General features: G+C 44.3%; 2 protein-coding genes across 2 annotated transcripts; one reads left to right on the top strand and one right to left on the bottom strand.

Annotated features, from left to right (window-relative positions):
• Positions 1-526: 526 nt before the first annotated feature.
• mfrp (membrane frizzled-related protein) lies at positions 527-7,778 on the bottom strand (the record flags this gene model as incomplete). The annotated part of the gene is made up of 13 exons (XM_083637368.1): positions 527-751; positions 1,108-1,235; positions 1,821-1,955; positions 2,119-2,249; positions 2,521-2,669; positions 2,787-2,863; positions 3,597-3,722; positions 4,238-4,368; positions 5,211-5,430; positions 5,935-6,102; positions 6,921-7,049; positions 7,395-7,503; positions 7,722-7,778. The coding sequence occupies 13 exons, from the start codon at positions 7,776-7,778 to the stop codon at positions 527-529; spliced, it is 1,785 nt and encodes a 594-aa protein (XP_083493494.1).
• A 2,058-nt stretch (positions 7,779-9,836) lies between these two features.
• Positions 9,837-22,826, top strand: LOC310776607 (complement C2; the record flags this gene model as incomplete). Its single annotated transcript, XM_083636784.1, has 19 exons — positions 9,837-9,882; positions 10,046-10,158; positions 10,771-10,918; positions 11,622-11,807; positions 12,810-12,986; positions 13,222-13,320; positions 14,345-14,478; positions 14,903-15,044; positions 15,211-15,345; positions 18,202-18,306; positions 18,753-18,890; positions 19,271-19,368; positions 19,494-19,620; positions 19,768-19,912; positions 20,362-20,435; positions 21,522-21,643; positions 21,750-21,882; positions 22,460-22,509; positions 22,617-22,826. The coding sequence occupies 19 exons, from the start codon at positions 9,837-9,839 to the stop codon at positions 22,800-22,802; spliced, it is 2,358 nt and encodes a 785-aa protein (XP_083492910.1). The 3' UTR covers positions 22,803-22,826.
• Between the last annotated feature and the right edge of the window lie 116 nt (positions 22,827-22,942).

Here is a 22,942-nt window from a genome sequence, read left to right as displayed (position 1 = left end):
AATATTCATTCCTACTTTTTGCAAGAATAATCTCTCTTTGACATGCTTGACATCAAAGCAATAAATAAAGCGCAGAAAAATAATTTGCATGCAATTTGATTCCAATTGGAGATTAAGAAGTTTCATTTGATTGTCCACCAGCATAATCAGTAACTGAATCACACAAAATAAAAATAAAACTTTGCATCTACTTGAAATCTGCACTTTCAACAGTCACTTTTGCAGCAGCAAATGTTCCTATAGTGACGTGCACCACCTATGGGCTTCTTGTTAGGCAGTAGTGTAGTGCTTGTAGTCTTGTGTTTTGGCTCCCCCTTGTGGCTTCCTTGTGACAACACCTCTTCAATGTTGTGGACCCGGTTGCTTATCCAAAGCAGCACAGTCATGTAATGTGCAGGCCTAGTTTGAGTCCTCAAAACTCAAGCACTCAATCCTGTGCATCAGGTGTCATATGATAGATGATAGAAATGCACTGCTACCCTCATGTCTCATTGTTAACTTTGAATCCATTGTTGCTGTTGAGGCATCAAGGCAGGGAGCACTCCATGGGGTCGTGTGAGTCGGGCAGGAGGTGGCAGTTGAAGGGCCAGCTGAAGGAGAAGAGATCCAGGGCCTGACTGCACTGCTGCTGGGCCGAGGTGCAGACGGAGCGGCACGGCTGCAGGACGCCACCCTGAGGGCTGCACTGGGGCAGGAACATCCCGCACAGCAGCCTCCGCAGGGGCGCGAAGCACGCCAGCTCCATCAGCACCTGGAGGGGGAATACATACAGAGAGAGTAAGGAGAGGGGGGAAGTGGGAGAGGGGTTTGTATACAGCAGTGATCCTCATATCAAGATGATAAAGCGACTGTAATTTAAAGGTTACTTATTTTGTTACATAGCTCACAGATTCTCAAATATAAATAATAGATAATAAAACAAGCATATTATACAGTAGTAGACACTGGGCACATGAATTGGTTTTGGGGGGAAAAACATTAACTAAACTAACTAAAACATGAATAACTGAAGTTAATGCAATATTGCAAAATTATCTCTGAACCCAGTTGTTGCCTGGGTACTTAGTTGTAATCTATGCATGTGTGTGAGTTGTATGCGTGCTGTACCCGGTACTGCCGCAGCAGCGTAGCAGCCTCTCTCTGATCGCCGATGGACAGCCAGATGTTAGGGAAGGAGGTGAAGTTGTAGCTGAGGCCCTGACACATTTCCACCTCGATGACCTCACATGATGAAGCTGGAGGGGCGGAGAGAGATGATCATTCATCATAATATCATTCATTTAGATTTTTCACATTCAGAGAACTAAAGAGCTAGATAGAGCAATTGGTTCTCAACCCATTTGATAAAACTAGGCTTGCGTTCGTTCGTTTCTTACAATCATCCCGTGACCCCCTGGGGGTCCCGACCCCCCCAGATTGAGAACCACTGAGCTAGAGCAAGAGATAGATGTGTAGGGTAGGTTTTGGCTCGAAGTGGATTGGAGAATCATTGGACTTGAGTTAATAGATCCCTAAGAGATAGCTGTCAAAGTTTTCTAGTTTTTGGATTCCCTTATTATTGTAGTGATTTAATAGTGGGGTAACAGAGTGTCTGTTGGTCCTGAATAAGTCTTAAATTATATTGTCTAGACATGGCCTTGAAGGAATGGAATATAGATAAATAAGCAAATAAATCAAACTAAATTCAGTTTTAGTTTCTTGGTGCACTGTTTTTCAACCCGGTCACATGCTGTGAAACTGCTCTTAAGGTAGCATTCTAGGTAGCATTTAAAAAGGTCTTTAAAAGTGTATAACTTGGGTGAGAGATAGCAGTAACACACCGAAGACAGGGTAGGTGGAGTTGTCGCAGCCCCGCTCATCTGCTCCGTCAGAGCAGTCGTTCCATCCATCACACAACCACTGCTGCTGCAGGCACTCTCCGGTACTGCAGGCAAACTGGCTGGGACCACACGTCCCTTCAGACAGAAAACACAGGGATTGGCAAGAAAGAAAGAAAGAGAAAGAAATGTTCGTAGTTGGGAATGTGAAGCATTTGTCTCATAGCTGGATTGTGGTACCAGTAGTGCTGTGGGTCAAATTAATTAGTAGAAACTTGACTTCACCGTAGCAAGAACTCACTCTCTGCTAGGGACACGGCCTGGTATGTTGCGTTAAAGCCACTGTCAGCCACTCCCTCATCAGCCACAAACACCACAGTCATCTGGGGACCGGAGGAGGTCAGGTCCGGTGGGAAGCTGGTACCACAAAACCTGAGACAATGACAGAGGTGAGTCAGAGAGACGCCAAAGAAAGAAAGAGGAGAGAGAAAAAAGCCAGTGGTTATATAAACTTCATAAACTAGGGCCATATGTACCGTTCAAATATGAGAATGAAACACATCTCTCACAAGATAAGGATCATTCAGGTTATTGTCCAGTAGGCTACAAATATGTCACAACAGGGTAGTACAAACTGATAAGAAGTTTGAATATAGCATCTGACATTAGACTAAATTATGAAATAAAGAGGGATAGGTCTCACCGTCCTAGGACCCGTCCAGCTCCTGTGTCGCCGCTGTCGTGGACCTCCACATAGTCAAACTCACACACGTCCTGAGTCTCCAGGCTGAAGTTCCTGAAGCTCAGTCTGATCACATGACCCTCCTCTACGGATATACTCCAAGTACACAACTGACGGACAGACACATATATATGGAGAGAGAGACAAAGATAGGAGATCGGAAAACAACCCTGAGTTTCACAGTGACACAGCTCGTGTTTAGCCGTCTAGAGGTATTTTGGATGTACCTGCTGGTGAGGGTAAGGCTTGGGGTGGTTTGGACTTGCCAGGTATCCATACGGCGCTGTCTTCTGTCCACCACACTCTGTTTAATCACATGGGGACAACAGCTGAGCAACATCGTTTTAAAAGGTCAAAAACATCTGTAAGAGGTCATACTTTTTTCATGGAAAGAGCATGTGATCCTACAATTTCATCCTATAGTAAGAAGAATGTGAAGTGTCTGTGAGCGAGTGAGTGAGCGAACGAGCAGAAATTGTGTTCGGCCACAGTTATGCCATTTTAAGTGTGATCACGCTGAATCTTTCAGGAAGTGTAAAGAGCAGCCCTGCGAGTGACCCCACGGAGCCGGATTTTTGAATTAGGTAATTAGGGCTAATTAGCAGCCAAAATGAGTGAACACATGTTCCGCAATATGGAGAGTTCCAGAGTGCCCAGAGTGCAGCAACACAACCTGGGTGGAGTTACAATCAGACAGGGAAGAGGACTTTGAAAACCCTCTGGGGAGACAGAGGAGAGGCTGCATGCCTGACTAAATGTATTCTGCTATTATGTATAATAATGCATGACATCAACTAGGATCACTTGTTTGAGATTGTTTGTTTAGGGTAAATCAGTGTCAAGTGCCTTTTCAAAAAGCCTTTTCAGTTTTTAACTGAAAAGATCTGAAAAGTTTATGAAATCATTTTCATTACAATGGGAGATTGCGCATTTCTTTGTACTCTGTGCATGAAGTCAATATGATGGTGTTCTAGGTTCTAGACTTTGATCAAAACATGGCAGGCTACATCAACATGTATGAGTTTGCTTGCTCTCACGCTTGTGCTTATGGCTGCAGTTGGCCTCGTCGGTTTGGTCGTGGCAGTTTGGTTGGCTGTCACACACAGACACAGGCAGCAAACAGCGGCCACTGTCACACATGAACTCCTCTCTGGAGCAGCTCTCTGAGAAAACACACACATTTGTATTACTATATTTCTGAGGACCTTCATATAGGCAACATTCACTTCCTAACCTCGTAGCCTAGCCATGACTTATATACCTATGTCTAACTGTAACACTAAACCCAAAAATAATAATAACCCCTAAAAGCTGCAATAAGGCTAATAGTTAAACTAAACATACAAATAAACAACTTTTACAAAGTAAACAACAATGTATGTAGATGTCTCATATCAGGCCTCTTATCTGGGAGATCTTCCCTATCTCTCTCGGTTTAGGGCCCTTTCACTCTCTGTTGATTTTCCCATAGAGCTTTTTTCTCTGCCCCAAACGAGTGACCGTTAGTAAGCTGGCAGGGAGATTGTCACACTGCTCTGTCTGTCTAGCTGGTAGATATACTGTTTGTAGGTTTGTTAGGGCTGGTATAACACACCAACATTCACACACACACACACACACACACACACACACACACACACACACACACACACACACACACACAGGCACTACTACTGACTGTGTTCAGGTGGTATGGCCCTATACTGTGCAGTGAAGCCGCTGCCTCCGATGCTGCCGTCAGAGTGGAAGGTGACCCACACTGTGCTGCTGTTAGTGTTGACTGTTGGTGGCGCTACATTACCACAGAACCTACAGAAGAGAGGTAGAGACCAAGAGAAGAAGAGGTTCTCATTCTAATGCATGCTTAGAAATGAATCTTTTAAGTGATGTTCCCCCCCCCCTACCTGGTATAGGAATGTTCTATTCCATTAACACTTTAGTGTTGGTAGATGATTTTGAATCTTAAAGCATTTGTCAACAAGAGTTCTGCAACTTTAGAATTTAATTAATCATGTTATGATGACACAAAGACTCACCTAACTCCACTAGCAAAGCATGCCATTTAAGTAAAAGGGCAAAGGGGTCAAGGAGTTTAAATGTTATGAAGTCTCTCAGATAAGACTTAAGGTGATAATCTTGAAGATTTCAGTTTTGTTCTCTTTGGCGACAAATCTTTTTTTCCTTTCTTTATTTTTTAGAAGATTTAAACATACAATCAGCTGATACATACATACTGTACAAACATACATCCTATGGAATGTATACTTCAGCACAGTTCAAGATTTCAGTGAGCAAATCAAATAATACCTGAAAGTAAGCAAACAAATCAAATATACGAAATAATAATAAATAATTAAAAGAAATAAAATAATTTAAACAATAATAAACAATAACATCAGTAAAGTCAATATATCTTATTTGTTTGTCATAATGGCTAATGTATTGACGTACATATTGAATTGAACCCAAAAATTAATAAGGTTTTGGAAGCAATTAGAGAATTTTGCCTTATGTATTTGGACTTTACCAAGTAAAGGTATGAGATTTGTTATTTTTAGATTCAAATTTACTTTAAAAAAAAGTATTAAAAATCTTTTTAAAAATCTTTCTTTGTGTGGGGTGACCATGGAGATCCCTGGAATCTGACTAACCTGGTGACCACCGAGCTCTGGTCAATCTGCTCCTGCACCTCCAGCCAGTCAAACAGACAGGGGGACGGCCCCTCCACGGTCAAGGAGGAAATGTGGATCTGGACCAGGGATGGGGGCTGGACCCGGATCACCCACACACATAGCGAGTCGGGGGGGTAGGAGCCAGGGTGGTTGGGGGAACTGAAACTGCCTTCTGAGTCAGTCAGAACACCTCCACAACCTGAGAGAGAGAGAGAGATAGAGAGAGAGAAACAAGCTGTGACCACATTATGCGAATCTCTGGAATGCAGGATGGCAGGGGTAGCCCACCCTACTCTGCATCTGCCACGATGAATTTTGAAATTTGCCCCCACCCCCCCAACCCGCTCCCTTTTAGTCGATTGGCATGAACACAAACACACACACACACACACAGACACACACAGTTGGCCGCCATGGCAAATTTCAGCCCGCTGGCCACCCTGCACTTCAAAATTTGCCTCTTTACTGCCCTCTTTTAGCCAATTGGCATGAACACAACCACACACCTTCTGAGTGGGCTGATTGGGCTTAACCACATAAACCAATAGAGTCCCGTTAGTGGACAACGCCTGTGTGAAATGGATCACATTTAGTCTACGCATGTATGGTAACTAGAGGCATTGAGGTACTGTCCCGCTTATGATGACAGAAATAGTAACCATGCGTAACTATCGGTACAGTTGCTCAGAAAATCTGATCCTACGTGTTTCAGAGGGGGGGAATCTGGTAGGCTGCGGTGCTGCTGTACTCTCCCTCTGACTTCTGTTGCCAGGGATTGTGGTTGAACTGTGGGACACTCCATCTCCACTGCTCAGCAGCTCTGGAGGGCTGGTGGACAGCAGCTGCCCATCCAGCGCCTGGCCTTTCAGCTCTAGACCAGAGAAGATAAGAGAGTAAATATAAAGGTTGGCTGGTCCAAAAAGACTTTCATATAAGGAGAGATACCCACCATGTATAACATCTGACACTCACTCTGGCAAAACTGTTGCTAAAATGAAAAGTGGTGAGGTAGCTTCTGTTTGATACCAAATAGAGGCATATTCAAGGATGTAGGCTAATGATCACATGTTTGAAGGTTGCTAATGATTGCTGGAGTGCTATTAGCAATGAGGTAACTTATTTTTCCTGAAAACAGTTAGGCGTATGACATTTTGAAATGACCTCCTTTGAGTAAAGTGAAGTACTATGAATTAGGATAGGATAGGAAATAAGCATACATGAAACAGGCACAATTTTAAAGTACAATGTAGATACTAATAGTACAGATATCAGAAGACTAGTAGTATTTCCCTCCCATATTAGGCAAATGTACAAATGATATGAAAAAGGCATTGTTTCAAAGATCAAAATGCTTTATAGTTTCTAATAGGAGGGCACTGGAGCGCACAAATCTTAGTTCTTTATTTGGTGCAGATCAACACACTGATGTTTCAACAGCACTGTGTCTTCTTCATAGTGCTGCTGTCCTGTTTGATGCTGCTTTGTTCCATGACTTGTGAGCATCTCCCCTCATCTCCTGAACTGGATTTGGCATGTGAACTCTCTCAAGTTTGCTTTAGAGTTTACTCGTCTGTAATCAGTAATCACTTGATCAATAATTCCCTTTAAAGAGACTGCTTACCCCAAAAACATTTCAATCTAACTCTAAAATATGTCATGATACCCACGTGTGGTGCTCTAGTGACTCACGTGTGAGGATGAGGACCAGCGCCAGTCCCAGGGCTACCAGGAGTATGACAACAGCAGAGACCAGCACCACGCCCCAGCTGCACCCTGGCCCCCGCAGACGCATCACACACACCCCAAACAGAGCCGGGCCTGAAGGAGAGAGCATGGACACAGTGTGTACACACACACACACACACACACACACACACACGCACACGCGCACACGCACACACACACACACACACACACACACACACACACACACACACACACACACGCACACACACACACACACACACACATTTATTTGACATGGTTTCAAGTTTTGGTTTCAGTTAACCTTTTTAACATTGTTTTCTTTATTCCTTTTGCAATAAGGGGATTTCGAGTCACAAGAGTGTCAGACTCAGTAAGGCAATAAAGTTCTTATTCTACTTCATATATATCCAGTTGAAGTTCAGACAAGGAAAGCGATAAGCTGATTGGCTGACTCACTAGCTGCTGGTGGTTTGATTGGTTCAGGGGTGGATGAGGAAGTCCTGAATCCCTCCACCCTCTCCTCTCTCTCCCCCTCCAGCTCAAAGGCAGGGTTGCAGAACACATTCTGGGGAGAAGAGGGGGGAAAATAGGACATTTACTGCGCTATTACGCCAATAACATCATCACACAGTGACTCACAGACAACGAGACAAGTACTGATTTGAAGTAACATTTCATGTACTATAGGTTCCCATCCAAAATGTATAAAAGAAATTGAGCCTTTCCTGCCAATACAGCAACATCACTAGCAGAACATCAATACATGGAATCATTCTCACTCACCTTGTAAATGTCAGATGAGTCTGAATACACTGCTACCTGGGTGAGGTGGTCAGACATCTTTAGTCTGCTGTCCCTTCCTCAGGGAAACAAGAGGGCCCCAGATATCAGCTGTCTTCTCTCCACAGAGCCTAATGATGTGATTGAGACAGCAGCAGTGGCGTTGTGATGTGAGCTGTTTGTTGATATGGAAATGCTCAAAAAGCTCACCCCAGTTTGCCCAAAATAACCACTTTTTGCTCCAGCTAGAAACTTCCACTGAAGTGCAGAAATCCTCCGGCCTTCTCTCTCCCAGCATAACAGAGCAGCCCACTGTTGGAAATCCATCTAAGTAATCCTGATGAAAATGAAGAAAAAACTTGAATGTGAAATACACAATGTATTTCACATGAAGGTATTTTCAAAATCCAGTTATCGAAAGATCCATGTTTGACGCTGTCGTCTGTTCCTGTTGTGTGGTTGAGTGTAAGCACCATAGGCTTGTATCGCTCTCTTATTTTGGATGGTGTGTGAGTAGTTATGAAAGAGTTGTACGAAGTCCTTCAAAGCCGAGTCAGCTGAGAGGACTGAGCCTTGAGGAGGAGGGAGGGAGTGGAGGGAGGGGGGTCCCAGTTAAATATCTGTAATAGCCATAATGATCTTTTAAGCTCCTAAAGTGTTTTATTCACATTCACACTTGTATGTCCAAATAGACAATAGAGCAGGTGCACAAACCTGATTGGGTTTGTGAATGGTGAAGTGAGAAATAATGAATAGATTGTGAGATTTGCAATTGCACTAGTCAACTTTTCTTACGGATGATGCTTTTCCAATTATTGAACCATAAACACCTGCAGTAGCTCATTTTTTGGCAAATCAGAATCAGTCGATTCGTGAAAGCCATGTTCTAATTTGTAGAATTGCACGGAATTCAAAACTGCACTTTCTTGGGACCCCAGCAGCGCACCCGCCAAGTTGGAAGTCGATCGTTCTTGAGACAAACCATTCTTGTGTTGCCAGTAGGTGGCGCTATGACTATATGTGACGCGTGTCCAAATTGCACAGAATTTGGCACTGGAAATGGAAATGCTAAAAAAGGTCACCCCAGTTTGCCCAAAATAATCACTTTTTGCTCCAGCTAGAAACTTCCACTTGAAGAGCAGAAATTCTCCGGCCTTCTCTCTCCCAGCATAACAGAGCAGCCCACTGTTGGAAATCCATCTGTAATCCTGATCAACGGTTCTCGAAAATAAACCCGCCTTTTGTGTTGCCAGTAAGTGGCGCTATGACTATGCGAGTATGCACGTGTCCGAAATCCGGCACCGAAGGCCAACAGTATAGATATCTTTGAAAATATAATCACAGCCATATAAAGGCGGGTAAGAGTTTTAGAAAGTCCTTCATGGTGTTCAACAAAGCTGAGTCAGCTGAGAGGACTGAGCCCTGTGGAGGGAGGGGGTGAGTGTGGGGGGTGGGTCCCTGTTAAATCTCTGTAACCATGATGATCTTTGGAGCTCCTAAAATACTGTGTGTGTGCAGGTTGATGTGAGAGCAGGTTCTCAGCACAACCACACATGTATGTGAGCACTGAGCACTACAGTACACACCATTTGATTTGGTTTGGTTTAACCAGGTTGGCACAGGCAGCTCAAGCAGAGTCATTTAGTCATCAGAATGGTAGTTACTATAAGCATCAAAACAACAGTTTAGGGGGAGATTGGGTTTGGGAATGGTGAATAATAATAATCAAAAAAAAAGACTGAGTAGACTATCATTAAAGCTGTACATTAGTTTATTTTGTTGTTGTTGCAAAACTGGTTGTAAACTTTACATAAAAAATGATGTCAGCTTTTACACCAAAAAGTTGTCAAACGGGTTGTTATTTTAAATCACCTTATAGGGAAAGACCTTGACAAAGATGTTGCTTTGGAAACAGAAAACAAGAGCGCCTATGCAGTATGTATTACAGCACAGAGGTTCTGTCCTAAATTGCTCAATCCTTCCTTCCCTGTCTGGTGCTGCTGTGTTAATGGGTAATCAGTCATCAAACAAAGCAGTTGACTTGTGGTCGATATAGACACTATCACTGCAGTTTCTGTCAGACAAACAACACAAACAAAACTCAAATAGACTCCTGTCATGTATTTTGTGCCTCTGCTGTGGATCCTACTCTTCATCCAAGAGGGTGAGTAACTCTGTGTTATGTCTGAAGATTCAAGTTGCCTTACCTTAGTGTCCTTGTGTTTCAGTGTATTTTCTGTGTATTATTATGTCACAAATGCATCTATAATGTATATGTATACATAGATGCATGTTTATCACTGACTGTCTTACTGTGTGTGCACCAGTGCATCTGCAGGAGGAAGAGTATGACTATAATGATGAAGAGTATGAGGAGCCCCTGCCTGTGAACTGCTCCACCACAGAGACCATCAGAGGTGGAAATGTCACTTATTCACAGGTAGGAATACATTGTACACCTTAACGCATTGCAAGTCAGTCTAGAATCAATAATAATAATAATAATAATAATCTTTATTTGTATAGCACATTTCAAAACATTACAAAATGCTTCACAGCATCAGGATAAAAACAGAATCCAATAAAATGACAACAAAATAAAAGCATAAAATGAACACAAAGGCAAGAACAAATGAAAACAAATAATACAATAAGATTCTATAATAGTAATAATAAGAAAATTGGATGAGAATTAGTAGACATGGAGCAATTAACTAAAAGCACATAAAAAGGTGCGCTTTTAAAAGACAAAAAATATGGCTTGCCTGAAGATAAGCCAAAGGGCTAAAATATAAATGTTACATGCACAAATATGAGACTACTATCCACCAATAATGAAAATGTGAATTATGTGTCTCTATACTGCTTGTACGTGAAGCTGACAGCTAATAGAAGTGCAATCTATCAGTTTTCCAGTCATAATAAAAAAGGAAGTACAATTCCTGGAAAATGAAGCAACCACTGACAGTGTCTCTCTCCTGTAAGCTTCACATCACTTTTTTAAATTGAACTCCAAAAGTGAACAAAGGGTGACCACATGTGTCGTACACAGGGAGGGCTGGAGGGCAGTGTGCTGACCTACCGTTGTGGCCCTGGACGCTACCCTTTCCCTGTCAGCCATAGGCAGTGCAGTGCTGACGGGGACTGGTCAGCCATGAGATTGGCCAATGGCAGACCGCTGTCACAGGCCACTTGTAAAGGTAATGTGTTGGGTGCTGGCTAGAGTGGGAGGGATGCTTTCACGATACTTTATCTGCCTCTTACATGGACTCCAATACAGCATTTGAAATGTATTTCATGCTAATAAGCTGAGCTGAAAGACTCTTGTCTCTCAAAGTACCAGACTCTCTTTCTCTTCCTCTTTTCATATTCCTCCTTCCCTCCGCCCTCTCTCTCTCTCTCTCTCTCTCTCTCAACAGTTTCTTCCCGCAGGCCACGAGACTCCTTAACATACACAAATAGTGTAGTAGCCGCACTGTACCGTACTGTAGCTGCTACCATTACGTATGTCTAACGTTTAATTGTATGTTTAATAAGGAATATGCTATTTGCACCTGTATGTCATATACGCCGAATTTAAAATGCCGAGTTTAATTGTATGTTTAATAAGGAATATGTTATTTGCACCTGTATGTCAAATACGCAGAATTTAAAATGTGCACCTATGTGCAGTGAATATGCCACTGTCTCTGACTTGTCTTATCACTATACTGCCTTATTGCTTGTTGTGTCTCTTGTTGTTTTTGCACTCATATGCCCTGTTATATTTGTACTATGTTGTAAACGGAGTCCACAGCACAAGAATTTCACACGTGATACTTGTACCATGGAGTGACAATAAAAATCTTGAATCTTGAATCTTGAATCTCTCTGTGTCACCAAACATCCCTCTCCCTCTCTCAGAGGTGTTGTGTCCGGCCCAGCTCCAGCTGGACAATGGGGACATCTGGCCCAGGGACCAGTGGTTCCGTCCAGGGAATGTCCAGAGTTTCTCCTGCCAGGAAGGGTTCACTCTGTCTGGGTCGGCCCAGAGGAACTGCACCCTCTCTGGGGAGTGGACAGGAAGCAATCCTATCTGTGACAACCACGGTGAGGGAGGCTGTTGACCAACCAAATGTATTTTTTAGTCCCTCATAAAGCTGGTACAGTTGGGCTGACAGGATATTAATTCAGTTGAGTTAATCAGGCCTAATTCTTCAGGCATGTTAGTTCCTATACTATAGAGTCTTAACAGTGAGCTGTTTCAGTGCACACAGGCGTGCACTGACCGAGCTCACACTTACTTATAGGTCTACACAACAAATCAGCTTTTAATGAATACAAAATACATTAATACATATAAGCTCATTTTCACATAGTTGACTGTTTACTGAAAAACAGGTCACTGATCACAATTTGAATAAGACAATTAATCCTACTAAATGTGAATGTACAATATTTCTGCTTTACTGAAGCATAATATGGTGTTACTACACAAAATAGCGACTCCTTACCTTCGATATATTCCAAAAATCCACAAACAACAGGAATAGTGATAATAATGTCAGTATCTTAATCACAGTAAGCGTCCATTGAACAAAATAAATTAGCAACTTTCTATAACATGATCGAACATTCATTGTTGTTGATTGTGAAAACAGTCCAACCTGCCCACCATGCAAATGGTGGTCTTGCTCTACGGAGGGCAGAGTATTGTTGCAATGACAATTCTGTACAGATACAGGCCGAAAATTCTGTTTAGTACCATGTTATTAGCCATTTAGTTGCCCCCTATATTAGTTAATCCCATATGTTTTTTTTTTTTTTTTTTTTACACATGGTAATAATCATGCTCTCACAATTCTGATGCCTTCTTATGATGAGGAACACTTACAAATAAAATGTTCCCTAATCACCTTTTAGGGAAAGTTCCATCCTGTATCATAGCGCGTGCACGCACACGCACGCACGCACGCACGCACACACACACACACACACACACACACACACACACACGCACACACACACACACTTTAATGGCTGTGTCATGGTTGTCTTGTTTTTATTGTAACACCACCTAAACCAGACCCGTCCCCCTGTCTTAAAATCCAGCTGATGACTGTAAGGACCCGGGGGTCCCGCCGGGGGCCCAGAGGTCAGCAGGCCGGTTTGGAGCAGGAAGGACGAAGGTGAAATACCAGTGTCAGACTGGTCTGGATCTGCTGGGTTCGGATGAGAGGGCTTGCCTGGAGAACCGGGAGTGGAGCGGCACGGCACCACGATGCCAGGGTATGGGCCATCGTAGTTTTGTAGATGCATTTAGCACACAGTTATAAGCAGTTTTAGGTTCAGTCCGTAGCCCTCACGTTACCATACCGTAGCTTCTCTAGGCTAATCTTCTGTCTATCATCACCCAACTGTCCACCTTCAGCGTGCTAAGTGGTAACACATGAGTACACAGGTCAGGACACTATTGATTTATGCTGAAACATCCATGGATGAGATCCTTTGTGTTTGAATGCAGGCCCGGGTAGCTTTGACTCCCCCACCGTTGTGGCAGCGGCCATGGCAGGGTCACTCTCTGGGGTCATGGATGTACTCTCACCGCAGTTCAAAAAGAAGGGTGGGTATAACTTGTATATGTGTCACGGTCATCTCGACATTTTAGCATTTCAGGGGACTTTCACACTGGAATTTCCATCCGAAACCGGGTATGGTCAAGTTGGTAATGTGGGCGGCTTTAGCTCAGGAGGTAGAGCGGGTCGGCCAATGACGCAAGGGTTGGCGGTTCGATCCCCGCTCCCTCCCAGCTGCTGTCGTTGTGTCCTTGGGCAAGACACTTAACCCTCCTTGCTCCCGATGGTGTGTAGGCACCCTGCGTGGTAGCCTGCCGCCATTGGTGTATGAATGGGTGAATGTAGACTACCTACTGATTGTAAAGCGCTTTGGATAAAAGCGCTATATAAATGCAGGCCATTTACCATTTACCATAATGTGAAAGATTTTTTTGAACGAGTTCACCTCTAGGAAGCAGTCTGAGTTCCATGTGAACTGTAGTCTCACGTGGTCAGACCCAACGTTTTACGTCAGCACGCTTCCAGCGACGGTGGGTCAGGATCACAAGTCAAATTTCCGGGTTCCGCCAACAGGAATCGTGCGGCGAAATCTGACTGGCCGGGCTGTTACGGATGTCCGGCATGCCGTCCGTGGTTGGTCAATTCATATGTCTGTCACGCCTCTCTGTTTTTTTGTCTTGGGGGGCGGGCGTTAACCACTTTTCAAGAGTTGTGTTCCAGACGTACAGTAGATGTATGGTATCTATGGCTGACTACTGCGACACTACTTATGTGAACTGTGCTGCAGGTGTCACTCACTGCTGTGCACACTGACAACAAAGAAACAAAATCATTGCAAACGCACATTGATGCCAAACAGGCCCAATGTCCCACAGCGGTGCTGGGGGGGCTTGGGAACCATGGAACTTGGGTTTGGACTCAAGCAAACATACCAAGGAAAAAAAGACAACCTTAGAGTTAGCTGTGAGGTGTACAACTTTGCAAGTTCATATTGTGCGTGCACATGTATGGTGTGTGTGAGTGGGGTAGCAGCATGTTTGTATAGTAATTATTCCTCTTTTCTCCTTCAAGTGACCTTCGGTCGATCTCTGCGTGTGTTTGATGGCAGTCGTATCAACATCTATATCTTACTGGACACATCAGGCAGCATCACCAAGGACGCCTTCCAAGACTCCAGGAACGCCACTATTGGTCTTATCAGGAAGGTCTGTCTCAAGTGAACTCCACTCCATTCAACAGGGGCGGTGGGGCAAGGACAAGCGTTTGGTCTGCAACAGATAGATCAGGGGTTCCCAACATGACTTTAATCACATAATTATTTTTTCCTCAAAATTCTGACAGTAAACTCAGAATTCTGACTTTAATCTGAGAATTCTGTCTTAAACTCAGAACAAACACAAACAAATCACAAGTGACCCTAATCGTCTTCGGTAGTTTTAAATTGTGTGTGGTGTATTATTATTATTATTTTAATTTTAATTTCAGGCGACCCCATTTGAATTAGGGTTACCCCAAGGTTGGGAACCACTGAAATAGGAGCACTCCAGGGACGACATTATGCCATAACGCCTTTGATACAGGAACTCACCGAATTGTCATCCTCATTTGTTTTCTTCCCTGCCATCCCAGTTGGACAGCTATGAGGCGCAGATGAGGTTCCATGTGATATCGTTCGCAAGCCAGGCCAAAGACATCGTGGACATCACAGATACATTCACAAGTAGCAATGCTGACCGAGTCATATGGACACTGCTGGACTTCGACCACAATAGTAAGATATTAGTGGCTATGCCTTGTCATTCTTTAATTTGTTCATTCATTCATTCATTCATTCAGACAGACAAGTAGCCTACAACCGTATGCATCTCTGTGCTCAGTAGTTCATTGATTCAAGGAGCAGCTCAATGACTCCCTCTTTTCCACGTGTTCACCTGCAGGCCACGGCACTCAGACAGGCACTAACCTCTATGCTGCGTTGGACAGCGTCAATGAGAGGATGTCCTTCTTCAAGCAGAACAGCAGGGAGCACCATTTTGATGAGACCCAGAACATCATCATCATAGAAACGGATGGTAAAAGACACAGGACAAATCACCTTAGTTTATTACAGAGGATGTCTCTGCGACAGACGGGTGGGAGGGACAGAAGAATAAGATGCTCAAAAGCACCTTTTGACAGCTCCTCAAATGACTTTCGACTGCTTTGCTGTCCAACCTTTTACAATCAACGGCTCTTTGAATATTAGAGCTCTTCAGAGATAAGAAAAGGGGTTATTAGACGGATCCTTTTGTTTTAGAGTGAGACGTTCATTCCTTATTCCTCTCTCTGTCTGCAGGTTATTCCTCTCTCTGTCTGCAGGTTATTCCTCTCTCTGTCTGCAGGTTATTCCTCTCTCTCTCTGCAGGTTATTCCTCTCTCTGTCTGCAGGTTATTCCTCTCTCTGTCTGCAGGTTATTCCTCTCTCTGTCTGCAGGTTATTCCTCTCTCTGTCTGCAGGTTATTCCTCTCTCTGTCTGCAGGTTATTCCTCTCTCTGTCTGCAGGTTATTCCTCTCTCTCTGTCTGCAGGTTATTCCTCTCTCTCTGTCTGCAGGTTATTCCTCTCTCTCTCTGTCTGCAGGTTATTCCTCTCTCTCTCTGTCTGCAGGTTATTCCTCTCTCTGTCTGCAGGTTATTCCTCTCTCTCTGTCTGCAGGTTATTCCTCTCTCTGTCTGCAGGTTATTCCTCTCTCTGTCTGCAGGTTATTCCTCTCTCTGTCTGCAGGTTATTCCTCTCTCTCTGTCTGCAGGTTATTCCTCTCTCTCTGTCTGCAGGTTATTCCTCTCTCTGTCTGCAGGTTATTCCTCTCTCTGTCTGCAGGTTATTCCTCTCTCTCTGTCTGCAGGTTATTCCTCTCTCTGTCTGCAGGTTATTCCTCTCTCTGTCTGCAGGTTATTCCTCTCTCTCTGTCTGCAGGTTATTCCTCTCTCTGTCTGCAGGTTATTCCTCTCTCTGTCTGCAGGTTATTCCTCTCTCTGTCTGCAGGTTATTCCTCTGCCTGTCTGCAGGTTATTCCTCTCTCTCTGTCTGCAGGTTATTCCTCTCTCTGTCTGCAGGTTATTCCTCTCTCTCTGTCTGCAGGTTATTCCTCTGCCTGTCTGCAGGTTATTCCTCTCTCTCTGTCTGCAGGTTATTCCTCTCTCTCTGTCTGCAGGTTATTCCTCTCTCTGTCTGCAGGTTATTCCTCTCTCTGTCTGCAGGTTATTCCTCTGCCTGTCTGCAGGTTATTCCTCTCTCTCTGTCTGCAGGTTATTCCTCTCTCTGTCTGCAGGTTATTCCTCTCTCTCTGTCTGCAGGTTATTCCTCTCTCTGTCTGCAGGTTATTCCTCTCTCTCTGTCTGCAGGTTATTCCTCTCTCTCTGTCTGCAGGTTATTCCTCTCTCTCTGTCTGCAGGTTATTCCTCTCTGTCTGCAGGTTATTCCTCTCTCTGTCTGCAGGTTATTCCTCTGCCTGGCTGCAGGTTATTCCTCTCTCTCTGTCTGCAGGTTATTCCTCTCTCTGTCTGCAGGTTATTCCTCTCTCTCTGTCTGCAGGTTATTCCTCTCTCTCTGTCTGCAGGTTATTCCTCTCTCTCTGTCTCCAGGTTATTCCTCTCTCTGTCTGCAGGTTATTCCTCTCTCTGTCTGCAGGTTATTCCTCTCTCTGTCTGCAGGTTATTCCTCTCTCTCTGTCTCCAGGTTATTCCTCTCTCTCTGTCTGCAGGTTATTCCTCTCTCTCTGTCTGCAGGTTATTCCTCTCTCTCTGTCTGCAGGTTATTCCTCTCTCTCTGCAGGTTATTCCTCTCTCTGTCTGCAGGTTATTCCTCTCTCTGTCTGCAGGTTATTCCTCTCTCTCTGTCTGCAGGTTATTCCTCTCTCTCTGTCTGCAGGTTATTCCTCTCTCTCTGCAGGTTATTCCTCTCTCTGTCTGCAGGTTATTCCTCTCTCTCTGTCTGCAGGTTATTCCTCTCTCTCTCTGCAGGTTATTCCTCTCTCTCTGCAGGTTATTCCTCTCTCTGTCTGCAGGTTATTCCTCTCTCTTTCTGCAGGTTATTCCTCTCTCTCTGTCTGCAGGTTATTCCTCTCTCTCTCTGCAGGTTATTCCTCTCTCTCTGCAGGTTATTCCTCTCTCTGTCTGCAGGTTATTCCTCTCTCTCTGTCTGCAGGTTATTCCTCTCTCTGTCTGCAGGTTATTCCTCTCTCTCTGTCTGCAGGTTATTCCTCTCTCTGTCTCCAGGTTATTCCTCTCTCTGTCTGCAGGTTATTCCTCTCTCTGTCTGCAGGTTATTCCTCTCTCTGTCTGCAGGTTATTCCTCTCTCTGTCTGCAGGTTATTCCTCTCTCTGTCTGCAGGTTATTCCTCTCTCTCTGTCTGCAGGTTATTCCTCTCTGTGTCTGCAGGTTATTCCTCTCTCTGTCTGCAGGTTATTCCTCTCTCTGTCTGCAGGTTATTCCTCTCTCTCTGTCTGCAGGTTATTCCTCTCTCTCTGTCTGCAGGTTATTCCTCTCTCTCTGTCTGCAGGTTATTCCTCTCTCTGTCTGCAGGTTATTCCTCTCTCTGTCTGCAGGTTATTCCTCTCTGTGTCTGCAGGTTATTCCTCTCTCTGTCTGCAGGTTATTCCTCTCTCTGTCTGCAGGTTATTCCTCTCTCTCTGTCTGCAGGTTATTCCTCTCTCTCTGTCTGCAGGTTATTCCTCTCTCTCTGTCTGCAGGTTATTCCTCTCTCTGTCTGCAGGTTATTCCTCTCTCTCTGTCTGCAGGTTATTCCTCTCTCTCTCTGTCTGCAGGTTATTCCTCTCTCTCTGTCTGCAGGTTATTCCTCTCTCTGTCTGCAGGTTATTCCTCTCTCTCTGTCTGCAGGTTATTCCTCTCTCTCTGTCTGCAGGTTATTCCTCTCTCTCTGTCTGCAGGTTATTCCAACATAGGCCACAAGCCTCAGGTTGCCCTGGCACGTATCCGCAACCTGTTGGGCTACAGCACCACAGCCCAGGACCACACAGAGGAGACACTGCTGGGTATTGTAATGAATCATATCCATACAATGAAATGACAGTACGTTTGCTAGTTTGTAGCGCACCATTGATAAATTATTTACATTTTAGCTACTTACAGGGATGGAAATTAGTCACTTTTAGGTGACAGTCACCTTTTTGAGTCCCGAAATAGGGCTTGATTTTGTGTCTGCTGATATCTGTCACCTTTTTCACCCTCCATGTCCTCTACTTAGTAGCTGACACTTCTGTATCCGTAACGACTTGAAACAAGTAAACTTCAGCTCCTAAGTTGCCAAACCTGTAAATGGTTTTATATTGTGCCAGTTAAGAAACATGTTTGCATATCTAAGTTTGTGTGTGTGTGTGTGTGTGTGTGTGTGTGTGTGTGTGTGTGTGTGTGTGTGTGTGTGTGTGTGTGTGTGTGTGTGTGTGTGTGTGTGTGTGTGTGTGTGTGTGTGTGTCTTCAGACGTCTATGTATTTGGTATTGGGAAGGACGTGAACAAAAATGAGTTGAATGACATTGCCTCAAAGAAGCGCGGTGAGACGCACATCTTCATTCTGAGAGACTACAAAACACTGGGAGCGGTTTTCAACAGCATGATCAGTAAGTAGGCTGCCAAGTGCCAACTATCCATGATAAGGCTGTACAATATGATCACGTGCAGCGTAGGCCTATACAGTATGGCATGAAACCTCTGGTCACTCCGGCAAGTGGAGTCATAATACCAGCTGTCATTTTGTCAGCAGGCAAATTAGGTTTCAGAATAGAAGCGATTAATTGAAAACAAACTGGCAACCTGCTGAAGAGGCTTTTTAGAAATGACAGACATGGCAGCCGCAGCTAAATGTACCAGCATTAAGGATGGTGTTTCACAAATCTGAATGTACGATATGGAAAAATTCATTAAGCATCAGATCCTGTGAATGTACTACTTTTGAGTTCATAAATCATAGTAATTCACAATGGTATGTTTGATAATACAGGTGACAAGAGTGTGACGATGTGTGGGGTGGCTCAGGAATCTGTCTCCAGCCGGGATGCGACGGCCTACACCAGACCCTGGCACGTCACCGTGAAGTTGGTGAGAACGAACTGTGTACATTCAGCCACTCATTTGAATTGCTTTTTTGATATTTTTTTTACAGTGTGGATTTTCTCAAATTACATTTCTCAAATTGCCTCTTTCGGCCCTTTTCCTCCACATAGATTGAGGGGTCAAAAGAGAAGACGTGCTTTGGATCCATCGTGAGCCAGAACTGGGTGCTGACGGCGGCTCACTGCTTTGCCAGAGCGAGCACGGAGAACATCACCGGGCGCGTGGAGGTGGAACACGGTCAGTGTTGACTTAGCACAGGGAAACATCTGGGAGATGTTGGCACACTTCTGCACATGCTTGTCGGAGAAAAGCAGATGAGAGAGAGAAGTGGAGAATTATCCATCTTGTTGATTTCACACTTGATGCTGACTCTTTGTTTCCTAGGTGAGGGGACGGTGTCAGCGGAGGCGGTCATGCACCCCAAGTTCAACATCGCTGCACTCAAACACAAAAATGTATCAGAGTTCTATGACTATGATATAGCTCTGGTGCGGCTGAACAAGAGCATCCCTCTGTCTTGGAAGGCTAGGTAAGACAGCCCAAAGAAAAGACCTTACACACACACACAAACACACACACACGCATACACACACACACACGCACGCGCGCGCGAACACAGGCTGAAAGGGCATCTGGGTAGTGTAGAAAGCACTACCAGTAGGTGCCTCTGGTGAGTCGGGGTGCCTGTTCGGAGGGGAGGGGAACTGGGGGAAATAGCGTGATCCTCCTACGTGCTGCAAAACTGTCCTGTAAAACCCCTCGCTGTCAGGTGAAAAGAAGTGGCTGGCGACTGCACATGTATCGGAGGAAGCATGTTCTAGTCTACAACTCTTCCCAGATCATCAAGAGGGGGGGGGAGTAAAAATATGACCAAAGTTACCAGGTCAACCAGTGGCCACCAAAGAACAACTTGTTTCACATCATGAAATTGTGTGTGGACAACATTGATCCTCACTTAATTTGTATGTTGTACAACAGACCAATCTGCCTGCCATGCACCATACCAGCCAGCCGAGCCATGAAGAGGATCAACTCTACCTGCCAGCAGCACAGTAAGACATGACCTCCTGACCTTTCACCTCAACACATTCAAATCTGTTTTGTTAACACGTTCACTGCCAATGGCGAGTTGACTCGTCAAAAAAAATCCAACGGTTCACTGCCAATGACGAGTTGAGACGTCAAAAAATAAAAATAAAATTTTTTGACGGTGCTACGTGGATCAATGCCCCCCACGTCTCCTATCAAAATATTGGAGCTACCGAACGTGTACAACCCATTCCACCGACCCACTAAGTGGCGACAGTGCTCTCCATTCTAGAGGAAGGTAAGCAAAAAGCAGGGTGAGGAAGCCATTCTCATGAAAATGGATTGGCGAAAACGCTTTCGCGCTTGGGAGCTGGCGGTGGGGTTTTGCAAATTTGCATAATAGATTACGGGTGGAACACACTTTGAAACACGCAGCATAAATAAGACCAGAATCGCAAAAGCTTCATCAAAGCTCTCAGAACCCCAAGAAACGAGCGAGCCCATCCACACTTGTCCAGTGGCCGCCAGCAGACAGGCAGAGCAGCAGCAAAGCAGTGAGCCTGGTGACGCGAGGTTACAGCAGCAGCAGCAACGAGCTTGTGACACGCCCGCTGCAGCCAAGAAGAACACACACGGAGGGAGGAGTTTGAAGGAGAGGGGTGTTTCCTGCTGTTATGGAGGAAATTACTGTTCAAAACTATTGTTTAGATGTCTGACGTCTTACTGATGCCAAAAATGAATGGTTAAAGTGACTGTTCTATCGAATTTCACAAAAAGCCGTTTATCTCAGAATAAATTTACAGACGCTGAAACCATGCTGTATTCAACTGCTAATGCTTACATAACTACGGTACTAACTCTACAAACTAACTCTTTTAGACAGAGAAAGCACACATTCTATTAGTTCTTTTGAGATATTGTGTGTTCACAAAATCCTAACAGAAACGAATCCTCGGCTCTTGAAAGATGAGCCAGAATCCTCAAAAAAACCCTCTGGCAGAAGCTAACTACAGTTTTGAAAAACGGCTGGCAGTGAATGTGTTAATTATGACAAAATTTAACTGTATGTGTGTGTGTGTGTGTGTGTGTGTGTGTGTGTGTGTGTGCAGGAGATGAGCTACTACCACACACAGAGACTGCTGCCTTCTTCATTAGGTCAGGATCCAAGTCAGGCTCCAAACGCAAGGAAACGCACATTCGCAAGGAAACGCACATTCACACGCAAAGTCAGGTGAGTGACAGTCGATGTCTTTCAGCGATACTTGACCGTTGAGTTTGCTTTTTCTTATGAATGAGAGATGTGCTGTATTTGGTTCTTATCTGTTTGCTCTCTGCAGAGGGCCAGCTGTGTGGAGAAGGCCAGGCAAACGCTGGCAGAGCCCACTGATGTGACTATGGACGAGTATATTCCCGACCGCTTTCTCTGTTCTGGAGGCTCCACGGGTTTCAAGGACTCCATCACCTGTAAAGGTCTGGAGTCAACTTACAAATATGGGATTTTGAAAGCCAATGCTGTTAATGTTTTTGTGTTGAAGCTGTCAATAGTTTATATTTTGTACCGATATTCAGCATCTTTAATTGGACCATTTGACACACACACAAATTGACTATCAAGGGTACCAAAGATACAAATCGAGACAATCACACATACTCACACACACGAGAAAACTTATTAGCACACACCAGAGATGGACACTTCAGACTTGGACTCGAGACTGTTTTGATGACTTGCAACTTGACTTGACAAAAACATAAATTACTTGAGACTTACTTGGACTTGGAAATTAAAGACTTGAGACTTGATTTGAGAGGTGATGACTTGGATGACTTGTTTGTGTTTGTCAGTTTGAATAATGAAATAACGTTACGTTGTCAAGTGTCTGTGACTTGACTTGTCCAAAACAAAATGACTTGGGGCTTACTTGAGACTTGGACCAAAGTGACTTGGTCCCATGTCTGGCACACACTCACATTATAAATTGTACAAAGCCTGGACAGAGATTATATACTAATTAGTGGCCTGTTGATTTTTTGTTTTTAATCATAGGTGACTCTGGTGGTTCCCTCTTCCTTAAAAAAAGAATGCGCTACTTTCAGGTAAGCAAATCACCATGATTCACCTATATGAAGCTTCATTATACAGTGATACAGTATATCAGAGTGATGTGTAACATTTCACCCACTGTCCTTCTCCGTCATCCCAGGTGGGGGTTGTGAGCTGGGGCAACATGGATGTCTGTACTCTTACTAGTCCATCTTACTCGGCTCGATACAGCAGTGACAACTTCAAGCCACCTCCTGATGCCCGCGACTTCCATATCGACCTGTTCACCATGTTGCCGTGGCTGAAAGAGCATCTGGGTGAGGAGATCCAGTTCCTGGAAAACTGAGAGGGCTGTTGACCAGATGCAGCTCCAGGATCAGCCTGCCTAAGTCTTCTTAGAGTAATCTTATGATTCAAGTAGAACTCGTGTAGAGATAACTAGTTGTGTCTGACCACAGCATACACACGTGGTGGAAGTAATCACAG

Source organism: Poromitra crassiceps, assembly GCF_964638095.1.
Source record: "Poromitra crassiceps genome assembly, chromosome: 5".
NCBI lineage: Eukaryota > Metazoa > Chordata > Actinopteri > Beryciformes > Melamphaidae > Poromitra > Poromitra crassiceps.
This window is presented reverse-complemented; position numbering and strand designations above follow the sequence as displayed.